The 20,632-nt window shown below is 34.4% G+C and overlaps 1 protein-coding gene across 3 annotated transcripts in view; it reads right to left on the bottom strand.

Moving 5' to 3' along the window:
• CSRNP3 (cysteine and serine rich nuclear protein 3) overlaps positions 1-20,632 on the bottom strand; it is a 204,860-nt gene that overhangs the window by 88,862 nt on the left and 95,366 nt on the right. Inside the window, exons 1-2 of one of the 3 annotated variants that reach the window (XM_081051136.1) lie at positions 18,259-18,515; positions 1,173-1,343 (exon numbers count right to left, since the gene is read on the bottom strand). In XM_081051136.1, coding sequence (XP_080907262.1) covers positions 1,173-1,320 — 148 coding nt within the window. In that variant the 5' untranslated portion in view covers positions 1,321-1,343; positions 18,259-18,515. Of the gene's footprint in view, positions 1-1,172; positions 1,344-16,461; positions 16,596-18,258; positions 18,516-20,632 lie in introns of those variants that run through there. The other 2 variants (XM_081051137.1, XM_081051135.1) reach the window with 2 other exon arrangements.

Genomic DNA, 20,632 nt, shown 5'->3' with positions numbered 1-20,632 from the left:
AATATAAAGATAAAATTGGTAAAGATATTTCTTTTTTTAAATCAAAAACATAAGGTCATTTCTTATCATTATGACACATGTAAATGTATTTGTAGATTACCTACATCACACAATAACGTTATCCCTAAATATTTTACGATTTTTTTTTCATGCTATAATAGTTGTAATTGATCTTTCATTGTATTTTCTATTTGTTTTGCTTCCTTAAAGGAACACTATGGATTTGGATATATTTGTTTCATGTTAACAGTTTTATTGAGTTCCCTATTACCTCTTAAAAACATGGTTAATTCTTTTGGTTTTCTGCGTTATCACATTTCCAAAAGAATTCGATTATTGTAGAATCATATGTTAATATAATCATCTACTTAACTGACAAATAAAAGAAACTAAAACTAGTTATCTATCATGGTATATTAAAATCTTCTTGTTGGAAACATAAATTCAAGAAGATTATTAAGCTGGTACTAGTGAGTGTCCTTTAGCTTGTATGTTGTATTACCTTAAGAATGTTTCTCATCATTCTTTCAAACCTCACAACACCTTGCCCGATAGGAAGGGATGATATTGTAGTGTGGCAGAAAAAGGAATCAGAGAAACCATGTCTTCATCTTTGTGGGCTTTAAATATTATTCTTGGGGCTGAGAGAATAAAGGGATAAACTACATGCACTTGCACACTCGGGAGAGTTTTGCTGCTTTTCTTTTCTTTTCTTTTTTTAATCTCTTAATGCATGGCTGGTTAAGCTTTTTCTCATCCTAACCTAAACGTTCAATTCTCAAATACATCCCGCCCTTTTTTTTCCTCCCAGAATATTGTTTCAGCTATGGGAGTATAAAATACTTTGTGCCTGGACTTATCTTTTCCCATCTACTCCCAGAGAGGGGTACTTTCTTCAAAAAGTAATAATAGTAAAATGTCTTTTTCCATCGTATCAGTTGGTTAACATGACCAAATAATCCCGGGTGAACAGCAATCTAAATAAAGAAATTCACTGATGCCTCCAGCATATTTCATTTTTACTTAATCATGATTGGTTTTCAGATCAATTGTGTGTGTGTGTGTGTGTGTGTGTGTGTGTGTGTATGAAGGCTTAAAAAAATGACCAAGATGATGCAATTATTTTCAGTGTAGAACAGACAATCAGTTTCAGGTATGGTTTCTGTACTCACGGGGAAAATGATTAGAAGTGGACGGATTGACACTGTCCCCGCTGTCAGCACTTTCACTGCTGGACACTTCATCATCTGATTCCCGCACAGAGGAGCAGGGCGAGGAGCCGTCAACTTCTTCAAACTTCCTCTTTAAAATTCCACTCATAGCTGCAGCGCTGTCACATGTACCTGTAACCAGAACAGGAGCAATGAAGCATTGAAATATTTGACCGCTGGATGTGTAGCCAAGGTCTCCAGAGTCATTTTTATGTGGCTTTTTATACATGAGCTGAGCTTTCCTTGAAAGGATCGCTAAGCAGGTTTTTCGTAAAAGAAATAAAATTAAATTAAATTAACAAAGATTAAGTTAAATTAAATATGAGCATTTGAACTTTTGGTTACTGAAATGTACCATTTATTTTTTTACATAGTTCATTTTAATGTAATACCTCTATACCTTTCTGTTGGTAAATTGAGAAAGATCCACCTGAGTCCATGAAATTCTGTAATGAAAATAAATGCCAGTGGCCCCAAATGATTACTAATTACTAAAAGTCCTAAATGATTACTGCTTTATATAAAATTCATCTGGAAGAAACACAGATAAGTATGCAAAAACTTCATACTCAAGTTTTAACTTGCGAGAAACCTAATTAGCTGAGCACAGTTGAAGCATATGAAATCAGTTTCTAAATTTTAGGTAGTTTCCATTTCAGTGTTGCAATAAGGTGAAATCTGTCCCCATGATACCTTGTTGCTGAAGCCAGTTGCTAGTTTCAGAAACTTCCTAAGGCTATTTACCTGGAAGATAGCACTGACTGAAAGGGGAGGGTGAGGGGTGGAGAGTGGGCACAGTTTCTCCTAAATCCTTTCTCTAGGATCAGTGGCTTTCTCCTTCTCCTTCGGCTTTCTCCACCTTCCCCATTTACCTCATGACTATGCACAATCTCCCAAATAAAGAGCATAAACTTTGCTTGCAGTGTAAGATTATTTGGGGGAAATAATATACATACATATATATATATATATATATATATATATATAGATATATATATATCTATATATATATCTATATATAGATATATATATAGATATATATATATCTATAGATATATATATATATATTAGCTTAGATATAAGTACATGGTGTTACATTCCTAAATTAGGTTAACTTAGCTGAAAGTATTACTAAGTCTATTCCATACATTCTATCTTCCATCTCATTTGTCAGCTCATTTGAACTCTCATTTGAGTTCTTAAAGCCATTCTCTCCTTTTCCTGCCAAAGTATAGCCATCAGTCCTGTTGATAGGGAGCAAGCAAGACCTTTAAAACTATTCTGACACCTCCTTAGTTACATTATCTAGGTACTGCTGCCCTCACAGATCTCTGAAATCACCCCTTCTCTGCACAGATCACAGAGCAAGCAGCCTGCCCAGCTCTCCAAGGTCTAATTCAGTAGTTTTCGAAGTAGGCTACTTGGATTAGCAGGCTCAGCATCACGTGGGAGGGAAATTGTTAGAAAAGCAAATTCTCAGGCCCCACACTCCAGATCTCCTGAATCAGAAACTCCCAGGGGACAGGGCCTAGCACCCTGTGCTGTATGAAGTCCTCCAGGTGACCTGGATACACATTCAAACCGGAGGACCGCTTGTCTAATTTCTAGTCTGTTCTCCAGCAGCTTCTCCCCGGACTTTCCCGTTCTTAGATATGTTCATGTACCAGCCCTAGAGTCACATAACCCAGCACTCAATTCCTAGTCAAAATCTCTTATTTGGCAATCCCTGGTGTGATTTCTAGTAAAAACTAAGTACAGTATGAGAAGCCACTAAGTAATTATCATGAATTTCAATTTACCCCACTCATCTAAGCACATGTAACTGGTACGGATATGCTTGACTCCTAGAGTGGAGTAAGGGCTACAAAAAGAAGTAGAACATGTTACCTGCCCTCAAGGAGTAAACATCTACTACACTGGGCTCCACTGAATTGAGAACACTCCCAAACTCATGTTCTATGGCCTTGTTGTACTAATCCATGTCTTTTGCATGACATACTAACACTAGAGATGTGACAGCAATAAGATACTGCAGTGTCCACTCTTTTGAGAATAAAATCTCTATTCTGACTGGTTTTATTAGCATATTATTTTCTCCATCTAAAAGAGTGTGAAAGGCATAATATGTTCATGCATAACTGAGCAGGGCAAAGAGAAAAAAAGATATTTTAAGTAAGTTCTTGAAATAAAAGTAGGACAGGATATAAATTTTAAAATGGTTCACTTCAAACAAGATGCAAAGTAATGCATGAGGGAGAAATTCCAAGACAAAGTAATACAAGATGGAAACCTATGTTTAAAAAGTACATTTTTACAATAAAATGTTGCAATGGGTGCAGTTAAAAAACATGTCCTTATCCTCTACTTCCCCATCCCACCTCCCCCACCTTCCTTATGAAGGGAAGATTTCTCAAGAATCAAGGACCCTCAGTTGGGCCACAGAGAACCACGTTCCAATATGGCAACAGGTGGTACTTGTTTCTCTTCCTTTCTCAATTCCTCTAGAATAAGAAGGGGCACTTTGGAAGAGATCGAAAGTCTCTTCCTCCCTTTGGTATTACATTTGCAACTGGCAAGACTGGAAGCAATGGAGTCAAAGATTGGATGTCATTTCTGTCTGTATCTTTGGGACTGAAAGAGCCTGAGCTAGACCCAGGTCAAAGAAGGAACCACTTAGAGCAGATTAGCATCTATGCTAAAAATTAAAACTAAATTAAATAATTATATAAAGTTAACATGTATCTACGGAACTGGTTAAGGGCTAAATTGTTTGTGCAGCAATCATAACACCTATCTCGTTTCACTGTCTTTAAAAAAAATACATGAGCATAACAAGATGTCATAACAAATTACAATGGCCAAATGCCTCAGTGCTTCCCAGCATGTTACCCTTGACCTAGATCTAACAGTGGAGTGGTAAACAGAGCAGGCGGTTTTCTGCTACATCATCGATACCATCCCACTAGGGAAGAAAAGAATACAAGGATTTCGGCGGAAGATGAAGCCAGGCAGGTATTAATTGACTCTAACTTTGAGTAACGGAAAATCTAAGACTCGATAACAGCCATTTTACCACAGCTACTGTTTCCCAATTCATGAAACACATGTTAGTCAAGGGCATCACCACTGCTCACGTGGACTAGGACAAAAGCCTCCTAATTATTCTCTCCCATCCACTACTGTTTGCTTTCGACGTGTCTTCCAGGTTTTGGGCAGAACGATAAATTTAAAATGCAAATCTGATCATGTCAGCCTATAGTTTAAAAGTCTTAAGTGGCTTTGGATTGCCTTAGGATAAAGTTCAAAATCTTCAAAATGGCTTCTAAAGTCCTTAACAATCTACTTTGGCTAACCTCTTGATCTTCAGTTTGAGCCACGAGTCTTGTCAATATTTCAGCTCTAATAACCTTTCAGTTTCTTCAACCTGCCATTTCTCTCTGGCCTCTAGGCCTTTTGATATACTGTTCCTTTTGATCCATTTTTAAATTTCTTTTCCCTGTTACACTTACCACCTTCTAAATCCATATTATTTATTTATGTATTTCTAGGTTTATTACTTAGTATTTTCATCCCCTGCTAAAAGATGTAAGGGCTGAGATCTTTATTTTCTTTACTGATCTTCCATAGATATAATAGGTGCTTAATAGACATATTTGATAAATGAATGAAACCACTCTATTTCTATCCTTTAATTACTTATCAGTGTCTGTTTTCTTGGCTAGACTGAAAGCTCCATGAAGTAGAAATCATGTTCATCTCATTCAGCACTCCATCTGTCCTAACAAAATACTCTATATTTGACTGAATGAGAATCAAAATGAAAGATGAAACTGACCTCAAAACGTCATTTTTTTTCTTTTTTGCTTCCAAGTACCCCAAAAGCCAATTCTAACTAACTTAAACATAAAAGACATCTGTTGGAAAAATACTGAACTAGTTCATGCAATCTAAGATAGAGCTAAAATTCAAAATTGAGGAAATGCAGGAATAAGGACAGCTTTTCGGTTTACGGCTGCAGAAATTCCTTGATCTTTTCTCTAGTACACTACTGTTACAGGTTTAAGCCCAGTAACTGCTCTCTATGTCTAGCAGTTCAAATTTAATATTCCAAAGGGTGAGCAATTTTTTGGTTGGATCAGATGTCAACCTTCTGATCATTCAACTACTTGGCCAGTAGGCAAGGGGCCACCCAATTAGGTACCGCTCCAGAGAATCTCACTCAGAGACTGCAATAAGTTTAATTGGATTTCGAAGCCAATATTCTCTCCTTGTCTAATATTGGTTTATCTTGTTTTTTCATTCATTAATATAGTCCATGATTTCACCACTTGGACAGCTTCCTCTTTTCCTGCACCCATGTGCCCTTTCTATTATCAAATTTAATTAAGAACTACTTTATTTTAAAACTCTCATCTAAACATCCTGTGATTTTGGATATGTTGTTCTAAATTAACATAGTATTTATTTCATATCTGTATTAGGTGTAACCATTGCTCAGAAGCCTCTCAGTATTTAATGAAAAAGTGGTAAACAGAATAAATATTTCCATCTCTCTCCTCAAAACAATACTGATAAACTACACTAGATTTTCCTATGGTTATAATTACAATTATTTTATTTAATATTATTTCTGGAAAAAAATACCGAAAGCCAGAAAAATGTAGAGCGAAGTGGGAGAGCTTGCCTAAGAATGCCAAATCAAGAAGTTAGATAAAAATGTATATTTTAAGGCATTTGGAAGAATGGCTGAAACTAAACTTTGGGTATTTGCTAGAATCTTATTTGTATCACTCTCTTTTGACAGCCTAAGTATTTCTCAGCTTCCATAGGTAACACACTGAGTTCTTACTATCACTTTTATATTATCTAATGTTTAATTCTTTTTTCTTCTTACATGCTGTCCTTATTTCCTAATACTTTGCTACATATTGTAAGGAAATGATCATAGAAAATATGCCTTACGATATCATCAATCCCCCAATTCTGAGGAGCAAGTTATCTAATTTGCAAAAGTACTACTTTAGGGTTGCCAGATTTAGCAAATAAAAATATAGGACACCCAGTTAAATTTGAGTTTTTGATAAAAAAATAAAATAAATACCATTTGAGATGTTTTTTACTTATTATTTTTTGTTTATCTGAAATTCAAATTTAATTGGGTATCCTGCATTTCCTCTGACAACCCTAACTGGTGCTTTTGGTTCTTAATGAGAAATTAGAATGGATATGAAATCAATAAAAAACATCTACATAAGAAATGTCACCTACCAAACATAACTGAATATTCCTGTCCTTTACAATCAGATGAAACCCAGTAAATAAAACATGTAAGGTCATTAGGGTGAATCATGAGTTTATCACACAACTAAAAAAAGGTGAGTGGTGGTTAATAGGTTAAGGACCAGCTTCGCCCAACACTGATGCAGGAAGAAATAAACTTAAAAAGGAAGTAATTATGGCATTGCAAAGAATTTCCTTGTATGGTAATGGGAGATCTTTTTAATGAGATGCGGTCTCTTCTGTGGTCTGATGAAAAAAATGGTGGTGAGCTGAGTTCCTAGTTGATTTGACCTGGTAGGTCCTTATTCCATGGAGGCTGCTGGACCAGGAGCCTTATGTGGTACTCTGTCAGAAACAAAGGGAGGCATCTAGAGCCCTCTGTTCACCTTTGCTTGGGTTTACCCCTTGCACTGCTTCCTTGCTAGTTTGGTAGTTAATCCAAGTCTAAGTAACCTTATCCGTCAGGGTCAATAACAAAAGTCCCTCTGCCTTGGTGATGTGGTATACATGAAAGGGACATGTTAAACCACCTGCATTACAGCATGGCAGGGGAGGACATTCCTTCATAATTTGTCAAAGAACAAAATAATTTATTTCATGTCCTCATCAAATTCTTTCAGCAAGCACAAAAAAGCTAAGAAATAAATTATGGTAACGTTCTATTCCAACCACTTTGATAAGGTAAGGCTGCTTGCTGCAATCACCAGGGCCCAGGAAACACCAGTGTCAGGATTAAATTGCATCAACAAACTTATTCTTCTTTACATTCACTCAGAAAGGAAAGCAATGTCGATGTCTCTTCTGGTTGCTTCACCAAATTCAAATGATGAGATGAGCGGCCTTGCAAAAAGGATGATGGAAATACTGGTGTGTGGCTCATCTGTGGTAGCAGGTGGGAAAAGATTAGCTGGTAAAATCAAGATTATTCACAATGTCACACTTCATCAACCAGATTGTCTAGTGGGCCAGATAGAGGATGAAGAAGACAGTTGCTCAATTGATTGTGTACAGGTTTTATTCCAATATTTAAGAAATAAGAGCTTGGCTTAAAAAAAAAAAAAAAAAAAGCACGACGTGTTATTTTTATTCTTTGGTGTGATAGCTTCAGTTATCCAGATGTGTTCCTAACTATCAGGATACAATTTTAACTATGTCAGTTCATTTTAAGTCCTTTCACTTCCATGATTCTGAGTAATCTGTGATGTTTTTCTCTAAGACACTACTTCCCTTACACTATCATGTTAATCAAACACCAACTATAGGCTAAAGCCTCTGCTAAATAAGATAATCATTATTTTAAGTTGGCACCAGATTTTAATGCCTTGAACACTTATCACTCCACACATTCTTAGAATGCTTGTGCATCTCTCTAAACAACAATACTAGGGCCATTTCTGCCTTAAACCATTTGGCAAGAAATTAACATATCTGTCACCAAGAGGATAGGGATTTGGCAATGATTTCACAGGGTAAAATCCCGCAAGGGGTTTCCATGCGCACCACCAATGTGAAAAATGCTGCTGGTGGCTTGCCAGTGTGAGAAGCATAAGTTGGCCAAATACACCTGTCTTGTCCAGGTGTCTGCTTAAGCCAAGAACCCTGGGAGCATTTCTGCTCAATGAATATTTTTGTTAGAGAAATAATTGTAGGGTTCCCAATTATGTATGTATTTCTTGTGCCAGAGTTGCCTGTGACCTTGAGTTAAAGTTCTGAGTTAGTGTATGTGCTTTGGGTTTCAACATCTTTGCAGCGTGGTGATGTGCAGTTAGAGAATTTGATGAAAGAAATGAATGCTTTCCCCAGAAACATAGTGCACAGAAGCACAAACGCATGCCAGCTATCTGTGGACTCCTGGTTAAGAACCTTTGCACTGGTGATTTATACTATTTCCCCAGTTTGGGAGAATTTGGTGAAATGATTCATTGTGAACACATTAGTTCAAAGTACCAAAGAAACTTGAGTATCTGTTCCCTTTACCACTAGGGTCATCCACTTCCAAGGCAGGCTTCTTTCTGGCTCCCTCAGTTTCTTCTGCCATGTATACCAAAGGGCCTCCTGGGGACATTCCCGACCATTTTTAAGGGTTTTTTTATTTTTTTTATTTCAGTGCTCTCTTGCCTGTCACATACTACCCTAAAACAACTACCACAAACTGCCCTCATCTATAACTTTGTGATTTGGTGAGTACTTGGCTAGGAATGGTTCTAGAGTAAGTATACTTTCCCCCAAAGAGTGTCTGCCTTGCCCAAAAGGTAATTTGATTCTATTACCATATTCCATTTATAATACCAATCAGCATTTAGCAAACATCTACTATGGGTCAGATACTTTGTATTTATTCTCTGTAATCTTTTCCCAAACCCTGATAGTTAGTTTTAACAAAAGAAACTGAGGTTTCAAAAATCTTGATAATTTGCACAAGAAGCCTGACCCAAACTTTCCCTGAGAAATAGTCTCTGACCAGCACACTTGGGTTAAGTGACCTCTCGGCATTCACAGCACTTGGTTGATGTGTTTAACCGTATTTTCTACCCTGTATCATAATTGCTAGTTTACCTGACCTTTTCTCACACTTGACTGAATATGTATTACTGTGCCTGCTCAGTAAATAAATAGCCATAAATCTGGAGTCTAATCCTGGATCAACTACTAAAAAGTGGCCTAAATTTAGGTTTAGCTCTCTGGGTCTCGGTTTCCACTTCCATCAAAATAAGGGGCAGGGCATAAGTAGTACAAATACTGAGTTTCCCCGAAAATAAGACCTAGCTGGACAATCAGCTCTAATGCGTCTTTTGGAGCAAAAATTAAATAAGACCCAGTCTTATTTTACTATAAGACCGGGTCTTATAGTATTTTACTATAAGACCAGGTCTTTATATTATAATGTAATACAATACAATACAATACAGTACTGGGTCTTATATAAGACCCGGTCTTACATAACATAAGACTGGGTCTTATATTAATTTTTGCTCCATAAGATGCATTAGAACTGATGGTCCACCTAGGTCTTATTTTTGGGGAAACACGGTATACTCTAATGCAATGCTGTCTCCACTACCTAGGAGTATGTGTTAAAAGCCTTGGCTTCCATCAAAGGTTGGTGCCTCTGATGTCCTTATCCTCTTCTCTCATTCTGTGCAAATTGCAATGGCTAAATTAACCTAAGCCATGCTGACAAAGGGATGGATGGCTACTCCACTTACTAATGGGAAAGGGGTTCTTTATGACTCTGGATGGCTGGGCGTAACTCAAGAAGTTTCCATGTACCTGCCATTGAATTAATATCCATAAAAAAGCCAGAACTTGGTTTTTAATGCTTCTTAACCTAGACATTGATCATTACTTGGTCTTTGGCAACATGATATAGTAAAATACATATGGACTGAGAGTCCAAAGTCCTTCCCTAAAGTTAACTTTCAGGATGTTCTTTTAGCTAGCAAGAGCAAAGATAACTGACCAAGAACATAATAAGGCTTTTAAAACTTGAAAATTGATTGAGTGCCTATTGTAAGCCTATTTTTTGGACTCTAACAACAAAAGTACCAATGAAAAATTTATTTTATATGTTTGCTATTAAGCTAAAGAACAGTACTTAGTCTAATTCCTTAGACGACTGACAAGACTTACCACATTGAGGGGAAACAAGACCACAGAAACGTGGAAGAATTTAGAATTATCACTGCAGCACTGAAACATAACTTTTTTTGTGTTTTTTTTTTTATCCTTAGCACTTACGAAGTTTCTCTTCAGTCTTTCAGAAAAATTCTGATAAAATAATAGAGTAGACTTGCCAGTGTATATGTAAGGATATTTAAGAGATATGATATCCTTTTCCTTCAGAAACATTATCAGAATAGTCTGAAGGGAAAGGAACTTTTAAAAACATTTCCCTCATAAAATATTCTGAAGTGGATATCAGAATAAAAGATGGTCAAATTTTAGGACCATTCCCATCCAAGCACTGGGATCCTGCCAAAAGTACTATGTAGGAAATAAAGGAGATTTTAAAAATTAGAATACGTAGAAAAAAAACACTTTGGATGTTCTTTACACTAAATCACCACCTGAAGCAAGGTATAGATTTTTATTATGTGAGGCAGAGAACAATACGTAGTTATTCAGCCTACAGCTAACAATGCACTAAGCAGCAATTAGTAAAAATAATATAGAGTGTAAGATTAAATACCTAAATTTTCAAGTCTCAGTGAAGGTTCTACTGGCACAAATTAAAATGTGTTTCACTAAAGAAATAAATCACACCAAACTCATACAGTATTTTAAAAGTTGGTAACCCACTATCTGGAGAAGCTTCGCCATTCAAACAAATTTTACACAGAGAGTCACGTTATTTCTCCCCACCAATTTATCCAGTACTTGTTACCAATGTATATTTATCAAAAAGCACTTCTAGGTATACTACTATTAAAATAATTTTAAGTAATAAATAAATAAATAAAATATATTTTTCAAATTTCTTTTGAAAAATCTTGTGGCCAAATCAATTAATGCGTTCAGTCTGATACATAGGAAGTTTTAAACTATCAGTCTGATACATAAATCTGCGACAGAGATTGTTTCACAATTCAGACAAATTAGCACGTTTAAGTCATTAGGTAGAATTATACTCATTATGATCCATAACAGCATTGGCTCAGCAAAGATTCCCTGGACACTGAGTATGTCCTAGGCAACCTGTATAACGGACAAGTCCACTGTTTATGTATGAGACAGGACTCTGGATGGAGCAGACATGAATGACTAATGCCTAAACTGTACAAAGTCAACATGGAGATGAAAAAATAGTAGAGCAAAGGCACAAACTGGAAAATTTAAAAGTAATAATGGATATAAAATAAGAGAGCTCAAAAAAGTACATTTTACCACATCACATGTGGGGATTTTGTGGTTATTATTCTTCCAGTTGCAAAGATGAAAGGTATCTATGAAGCCCCATAGAATTTGAACCCTGATGAATGACTATGGTGACTGTCTTCTCTACTTGCCCCATCAGAACGGAAGGTTTCAGCTGCTCAGAACTACATGTACCAGCCATGACCTCTAATAAATTCTTCGTGGGTTTCTATTTTTGGAAAACATATGTCTCTTCCTCATCCATGAAATCTAAGATATTTCATCAAGATTCTCGAACTCTAGGCTTAAGCTGAACTTGCCTTATCCATACCAGGGTATCAAATCCTATGGTTTAAAAATAAGTAATATTTACTATCATTTATAATGCTTTTATGATGTGCCAGGCATTCATGCCATTTTATTTTCACAAAAATTCTTTGATATAATTTAGATAGAAAAAATAATTTCTAACTGATCTAATTATCCCTACTTTGCAGATGAAAAAGATGAGGCTTACAGATTTCAAGTACCATGTCGAAGGCATGGGTTGTAAGTGGCAGATTGCATCTTGGAAGTGACATCCAGGTTGGAACTTGAACCTAAGCTCCTGACCACTATCCTATTCAGCCTCTTGAAACTCCATGTTGCATCTTGAACTCACATAGCCAATACATAATAAAAGCACTTACCTATCAAGAAAACAAAATACAACGTTTTCCTGGTTTTTAGGCACTCATGCATTGCCCTAAATCTACAGGTTTTATTCTATTTAACAATCTTACCCAGCTTTGTTAAAGTAGCTCTCAGGCCTTTTAAAATGATAATGGGCAAAAGACGAAGATAATATGAAGCTTTTCCCAAACACTTTGGAATAATTCTCATACTTAGAGTATCTTTTGACACTAAATTTATGGAACCCATATTCCTTCACATCTGCAAAGTTCTTCAGAACGGAATGGAATGTCTGTTAGTGGGTACAGTATTAGCTATCCAGTGTAACTTAACACATAACTGAATTAGTGAATTTTCAAAGATATGTGGATTGATGGATGGCTCAGTTGTCTTCCTTTTCTTGTATTTATTTGATTTGGAAGAAATGCAAGGTGTGCACACATGCATGCATGCACACCTACACACACACGACTAAATGCATTTCTAAATGAATATGAGGATTCATAAGCTTGCATGGAGATAAAGGTTTGCCCAAGTCACGACTCTTCCTAGCTGGCATGTAGTGGGAGGCAATGAATCTCAAAACCCCAGGACTTGAGAATGAAATAAACCACAATGCCTGAAGTTGGCAAGAATAGGTATATGACACCAATGATTAGTCAACTGCAACAATAAAAACATTGGTATGTGTGTCTTTGGTATACCTATTAGCGATTCCTCATTTCCTTATTAAAATAATTTCAAATTTGTGTTGATGGTTTAATATGACAGATTCTCATTGTAGCAATAAAAATAATTTCTAATTGATCTTGAATTCAAACATGATTTTCAAAATCTTGAACACAAGAAAAACTAAGATAAATTTTATTTTCTGTTCCTATGCTCATTGTACTAAATATATGTTTGTGTCAGAAGTTCAGTGTACAGAAGTAGTATGGAGGATGGTTCGCTCTCTCCTTTTGCCTACCAAAGACAAAATGATTTACAATTTAATGTAAAACAAAGTGCATAAACTTGATTTTTGAGTTGCTCTTGGATAAGTAGCAATTATTAACTGTATTAAAAAACAATAAACATTAACATGAGAAAAGAATTATAAAAAGCATAGGAAATGTATAAAAAGCATATAAAATTATACGCAAAATGTAATAGCAATACCACTTGATGTTAGGGAACAGTTTTATCTTTTGCAATAAGTCAGTGCAATGGTGGGAATAATGATCCTTATGACATGAAGAAAAGCCTAAACTGGATTCCACCTTGTTCAACAAAGAAGAATGATATGTACTATATTTTGCTTCAATGAAAGCAATTAACATTTTTAAAAACTATACATTAAAATTATAAATTTTAACTATTTGGAAAATTGGTTTATTTAGCATGGATTATTTTCCAACTGTTCTTGACCAAGTACAATATAATTGTTCTGTTTACAATAATATAGAATAAAACTAAAATCTTTAAGATCTTTTTACAATTTTATTGTACTTGTACTTTTCAATAAAATTGATACAATTTTATACTAATTCCAGAATAGATGATAAAAAACGCAATCATTTGTTTTTAATGTTTCTTAAGACGTGCCAGGATAAAATTAAAAAAATATGACTCTTTTGAATACTCAATATTTTGAGCGTTTTCTTTTCATGTAAGTAATATTGTTCTTCTTTCTGGTTCATAGGAACCAGAAGATCAGGAAAAGGACAGATAGAGTGATAATACAACTTAAAACCTACACTTGCAGTTTTGAGATGACAACAGTTATTTGTAGATTATAGACTCTGTTCCATACTAGACTGAGTATGACATGTTTGCCCTAAAATCTTTTCCAAGCTTACAGTATGGTTTCTAGTTTCAAGGGATGACAAAGACAGACTGGCAATCAGAAAGGAGGAAATTAATTTTTGAAAAGTCCCTAAAGATTCCTTTGAAGTCTGATACAACACCATTTTGAATCTTCAGGTACACTAACTGCACATATCCTTCAATGATTTCTTTTTACATTACTCTATTTACTTCTACTTCCCAATTTGATTTGAATTGTATCACACAAATACATTTTTCTGTGTACATTTAAATATCTAGACCGTGAATTTACTATGAACCAGCTACTGAGATTTGCATGTAAGTAGCATGGCTCAAGCTAATGCAAAAAAGACTTCAAAGTTTTGAGTGAATTTGCATAGACACATAAATTATCCAGGATGTTCAAAGCCATAAATTTGCTGCAGGACATATATAGCTTTCTCCTGGTTCGCAAAGGTACCATAATTCTCTTCATTTCACATTTGTCTATTATCACGTTTTCTCCAAGAATCTTCCCTATCCATTGCCCAGTTTTTATTTCTATATTCAGAATGTGCTAACTGATAGTGGTTGCATTTACAAAGTTAATAGTATTGGACTGCCTAAATGAATTATAAACTGGGTTCATTCCTCCTCTCTATGCTCTGCCTAGAACAAGACAGAGGTAAGTAAATACAAACTCTAGAAACGACTTGAGTTAAAAGTAAATTTAAAAATTTTTGTTTTTCAAAATTGTTGAATTAAATATGGTTGACCATAATGAAGATTTTATTTGGCTGTTTGAAATATTATGTACGTACACATACATAATACATATTATATATAATGTAATATATACATATAAAATACAGAGGATGCCAAAAAAATGTACACACATTTTAAGAAACGAAAAACCTGTATTAAAATTGTAACACTCAATATATACCGATAACAAAAGATGAACATAAGTCATGTGTATACAGTTTTTTGCCGTCCTCTATATGTATACATACATTTCATAATATATAATACACACACAAATATATATATAGAAAACAAAAATTTACAAACATGTTATTTGGATTAGAGGACAGCATATTCTATTCAACATAAGAAGGACACAATTTATTTGAAATATAACCCCTTTAGCTTCAGTCATTACTGAAAGTTTCAAAATGGAAAGAATTTAGAAAAAAATGGCAGTTTTTCCATTTTTATAAAACTCACACAAAGCATGAATTCCTTTTCCTAAATTAATCTCAGAATCCTAGATAAATGTCATAATGTCCCCATTATGATGAAGAGTGAGAATCTGGCCCTGAATGACTACTACAAAGTAATTTCATAAATATTTGAAATAATTGTCCTTTACTGTTTCATTGGCCAACCTCCTATTCCGGTCTACTCTCCACCCACACCAATCCTCATATTAAAATAAAAGACATTGTTGCCAAACGACCAAATCTTAATCAGTATAATAAAGTAACACTTTCTTTTCCATGCAAAGAAAGTAATTATCTAAACATAAACTATTATCATGTAAGCTTCAGAAAATCCATTTTAAAATATCTTATGCAAATATAAAAGCACAAAGCAGTAATTTCGTGACTGAACATTATTTTGCTTCCTCATCTTTCCAAAATATTTTCATACACATACATCCTGTGATGTAGACAAATGGACACTTGGATGCAAATTAAAATAACATTATTTCCCATCAACACTGTAATGGCTGAGTTGATATATTTTAAAATTTTAATGATATAAACGTTGATCACACTTTAAGTTTACTTAAAATTATGCTTTGAGAATTTTAAAGCAATATACACAATAAAAGTGAGTATACATTTGTTTGGTACAGGTCAGACTTTACTATGATGTAATCATACACTTTACAAAAGTGGGATATTTAGTGCATGGGGGGAAAAAAGACTTTTGTCTTGCCTGTGACATTTATGAGTAGCACTTTACAATCCAGACTTAACTCAAAGGAAATGTCATAGGAAGTTGAATGCGTTGAATTAAAAATAGCATCATCTGAAAAGTCCCTAAGAAAATTAATAACAATTAGGAAAATTAAAGAAGCATTTAAAGGATGTCACCCCAAAATAAGAAATTATTTCTGGTAAGGTGTTTAGCAATAAAATATGGAATGAAGACTCTCAAAACTGAATCCCTGTCCTACAATGAAAAGAAAATATAACTTATTTAAACTGTCCTTATGATGTCTTATGGGATATGAACAAAAGAACTCCATTATTTAATTCCGGATACTTCACAAGAATTGTAGACTAGAAAACCAGTTCTTACTTAAAATACATTTCTGAAAAATGTGAAAATCCTCTAAAAATTTTAAGTCCTGATGTTTATATAGATGTTTCAACCTAGATATCTCTCTGCATCAAAAACTTTCCAAAAAAATATATTTATTTAGAAGCCCAAACCCAGTATTTTCTCACATGAAATTATTCCATTTGAACAAAACACCCATGTTTCAAATCCAGGAAATATTAAGAAAATTTAAATAATAAACTAGTTAAGGGAAACCTGAAAATGGGGAACACCCTGCCAATTTCCACAATGAATTAAAATAGCCAATCCTCATCAAGTGTCTTTTATAGAAATAAAATCAGGCGCATCATGAAATCTATCACCGTACCTGCATGCCCTTTAAACGACTACGGCACTCACGCTGCAAAATCTTCACTGTGATAAATAAAGCACACTTCATTTAACTGCTGCAAAACACTGCTGCAGAGGAGCTCAGTACATTTTTGTCTGGCAACTGATCCAGCTCTCCACCAGCCCTGTGACCTTTGAACTCCCTTCTGCCCCCTCTCCTCTGCAGTCAAAGCCTCAGCTGGTCTCATTTGCATAAGGCTCAGGCAGCCTTCCAGCAGCTGAAACGGAATGCTGGGTAAGGAATTGTGGAGCTGCAGTTCTGCCAGAATACCTGAATCACCAGAGAGCTGGAATAGATGATGGGGAGTGGGCACCGACTTCAGTAGGCTGGCAGTACCACAGCCCCCCAGGTCTATTAATGGTTAGTGTTTTTAACTCTTTGTTTTAGAGTCCTATTTCCCTGCTCCCCACCAAAAGAAGCTGTCAGCAGTGAGTATGGTAACTAAGGAAACCCACATAGCCAAATACTTAATTTAAATACATGTGGAAGGCCAATTTAAAATTTTCATTAACTTCTCTTGTTTTTGGAACAGCTCATTTTTTTCCCGTTGGAATACATATTGCATGCATAATCAGGGACATAGGATATTTCTTTTTGTTGTGGTTTAAACAACATTTTACAGGGACACATTTATTTTACTCACTATAAAAATATATAAAGTCACTATAGTGATTCCTAAAATGTTGAAGTGCCCTAAAGATGATCATCCTAAACGGTGTCCAAGAAATTAATTGTAAAGGATTTAGGTCCCAGGATGCCTTTAAAACAATACAGTAATAAAAATGTAAAGCAAAGGTGAACTATGTATTTAAACCTAAAGATTCATGTAGCAGTAATGCTTGTATGTCTTTGGCAAAGATGGTCAGTGTTGTGCTATTATTTGCTAGAATAATCTCTTTCCTTGTCTTTCTACACACAGCAATCTCTCTATTTAAAACATAAACTTCTCTATTACTCTTAAACGAAGAAGTGGTTATTTTCTAGACACAGAAGGTCATGTGTGACATATTTTTATAAATACACATGAAGGCACATATTTTTTTCTAAATGATGCATTAGTGGAAATATGCATCATCACATAATCCATTCTTTTAAAAATTAAGCTAAGTTATTTTTTCTATTGATCACTAAATAATATCTATAAAATGAAAGGTTTCATGCAACAACATTTTCCATCAATCAATGAAATGTAAAATGAAAAATAGAAGGCACAAAACAGATTAATATACATAATACTGTATTTAAATATAAAATGCATTGTTCTGGTAGACAGTATCACTAACATTTTGAAATTTTATTTAAATACTTAAATATTCTAAACCTTCCTCTTTGCAATATGCCAAAAGATATCCATAAATTCTGAATATCATCCAATTTATAAGACACATAATCTATTGCAATAAAATATTTTGTTGCATTATAATACCGGAAAATAAATTTGAAGCTTTTGATTTGAGCTATTAGTAGAATTGTGCTTTATATTAAACATGCATATATAAGAGATTAGAAATTATTGGGGGAATTTTCTCTTACACATAAATTTTTAAATAGGATAAATAACTTTTCAGTCTACTATAATCATATAAACATCTCTGGCATCTCTGACTACATCAACAATTTAATCACATTGGGTCAGTTCAAGTGCATCTTTCATATTACAGACTGCAAATATCGTGCAAAGTTTTTGTTTAAGGCAAAACACACACCAGCCCATCCTAATTTAAATCCGATCAAACACAAGAAAGTGTTGGAGTAATTTATAAAATCACTGACCTGTTCAAATAGCTGTGGTCTTAGTCCTTGCAGTCTTTATTTATTAAAATCCAAAATAAATGGATTATCATTTTATAATATGTGTCAGCATCACCAAAGGCACTGGTTCTCCCTGGTTCAGCGGAATCTTCTTAAATTTGCCAGCCCTGTGTTTTATTGCTGGTACCGTATGCTTTATTGTTCAGCGACAAGAGCTTCACTCTGCACAAAGACTCATTACCTACTGCTAGCTGCACGGCATCAGCCTCACTGAGGCTGCCTATTTGTGATCACATGGGAGTTTTGTCTGAGAAAGCCAGGCATGCCACTGACTTCACTGTGTCTGTGGATATTTTTATCATCTGAGGTCTGCTAGGAGGAAGAAATAACAGATTATGAAGCTGCTCTAAGTCATTAATGCAGCATAACTTATGGAAATCCCTTCACAACATTTTTTTTTTATTATAAAAACGTTTGAGCCAGCATTCAAAAGAAGTTAACTAGATTTTATTTTAATAAGAGGCTGAATAATAATTTAAGGAAGGGGAACTAGCAAAAAGCTGTTTCCTACCTTCTGCTTTCTGAAAGTACTTTTGTACAAATGTTATTAAAGAGCCTTGATCAACTGAATAATTTGACAGTATGTTTTAACCTTTAAATTGCTGGTGTTTCTTTTTCTTGGTGGAGGTTATTTTCTAAAAGGATAAGTGGCTGTTTCCCTTAAAATCTCCTCAGTGAAAATCTCAATCACTAATAGATAATATATAAGAATAAAAATAGAGATATTCTAATTATTTATGACAAAGTAGATGAGAGGGTGACTCTCTTTTATTGATGTATATAAATGAGATAGGTGATTAATTTATCTTCTAAAAAGATGACACATTCTTAGAACAGCTGACTTAAAAGAACAATGAAGATTTCACTTTAAAGATCTAAAGAACATGTGGTCCATATTAATTCTTAAAATCGCAGTAACTTATTTTAGACAGCTTACCTCAATAAAGCATATGGTTTACCTTATCTAATTTCAATGTTAACAAGTAGTTTCAGAGCTGACTACTCAACATACACAGGAATCTTCTACTGTATAAATACTGAATTAACATAGATACACACACAAACACACACACACTGTGAGATTTTCTAAAAACATATTTTAAAATAAACACTTAAAATTATTTCTCGAGTTTGAAAATGGATTGTGGATTTCCAAATGAAAAAAACCCCACACATTTAGTTATTGGAATTTGATGAAAAAAATATCTCTTACTATTCAATAATTTGTCTAAACTGAATTGTAACTGAAAACTAGATGCTTGTTAATCTCAGTGGAAATCTTGTGACAAACAATGCAAAGTGCAACAAAGAACACAGAAGGAAAAGTCTGAAGCACCATAAATGAACATGAACAAAAGAAAACAAATTTTCTGTATAGTTAGATGTATACTATAGTTAGATATATACAAGTTTACATCCCTGGCCCCTCCCTTTCCCTATAATTTGGAAGTAACTTAGTTATCTGCTGATTCTTTCCTTCCATTCAGCAACCACTTTATTTCACTGTTTTTGAAGTGATGATATAGAAATAGATATAGATGTGGATATTTATCTGCTTAAGCATTCCATTAATACATTATTTTTTTGCAAATAATTATAACTAAAATTTTTGTGTGCCAATTGAAAATTTTAAAAATAATTTAAAGCCAGAATAGGCAAGTGTGGCTAAAAAAGCCCAGTCTCTAAATATGATAATTTAATGTTATTCTTTATAATATTTTTGTAGTGTTAGCACTTATTTAGAATGTTTCATGACTTAAAGCCTTTGGTGGGTTTTTCTTAACATTTAAATGTACTTGTTCCCAAATGCTCATGTTTATTTTCCCCTCTGCACACAAGAGCTACGCTAAAGCTCAAAAACCTTGGGGCATTAAAAAGAAAAAACAACAACCACCACCACCAGACTGTTCCTGACTTATAGTGCACCTCTGGGTTCTTAAACATATGTACAGTCTAGCTAATATCTTTGATGATGTCATCATGTTTATGTACAAGGAAATAAACAAAAGGCAGCCATTTTTCTCTTACTGCATCACTTCAAAAACAGTGAAATAAAATGGTTGCCCAATGGAAAGAATCAGCTAAGGTGCTGATTCTAAGGTGCTTCCAAATTATCGGAGAGGGAAGGACCCGGGATGTAAAATTGGAAATAAAAACCACACATATGTGAAGTTTATATGAATGTATGTAAAGAAATAATTTACAATAAGAAAAAACTATAAATACTAGGAATATAGAAATAGCTAGCAATTAAAACAAACTATCAGTAATAGTGAGTCTCCAATGGAAAGATAATAGTCTATAAACTTAACGTATTAAATATAAGAGCCTACTA

Source organism: Rhinolophus hipposideros (genome assembly GCF_964194185.1).
Source record: "Rhinolophus hipposideros genome assembly, chromosome: 6".
Taxonomy (NCBI): domain Eukaryota; kingdom Metazoa; phylum Chordata; class Mammalia; order Chiroptera; family Rhinolophidae; genus Rhinolophus; species Rhinolophus hipposideros.
This window is presented reverse-complemented; position numbering and strand designations above follow the sequence as displayed.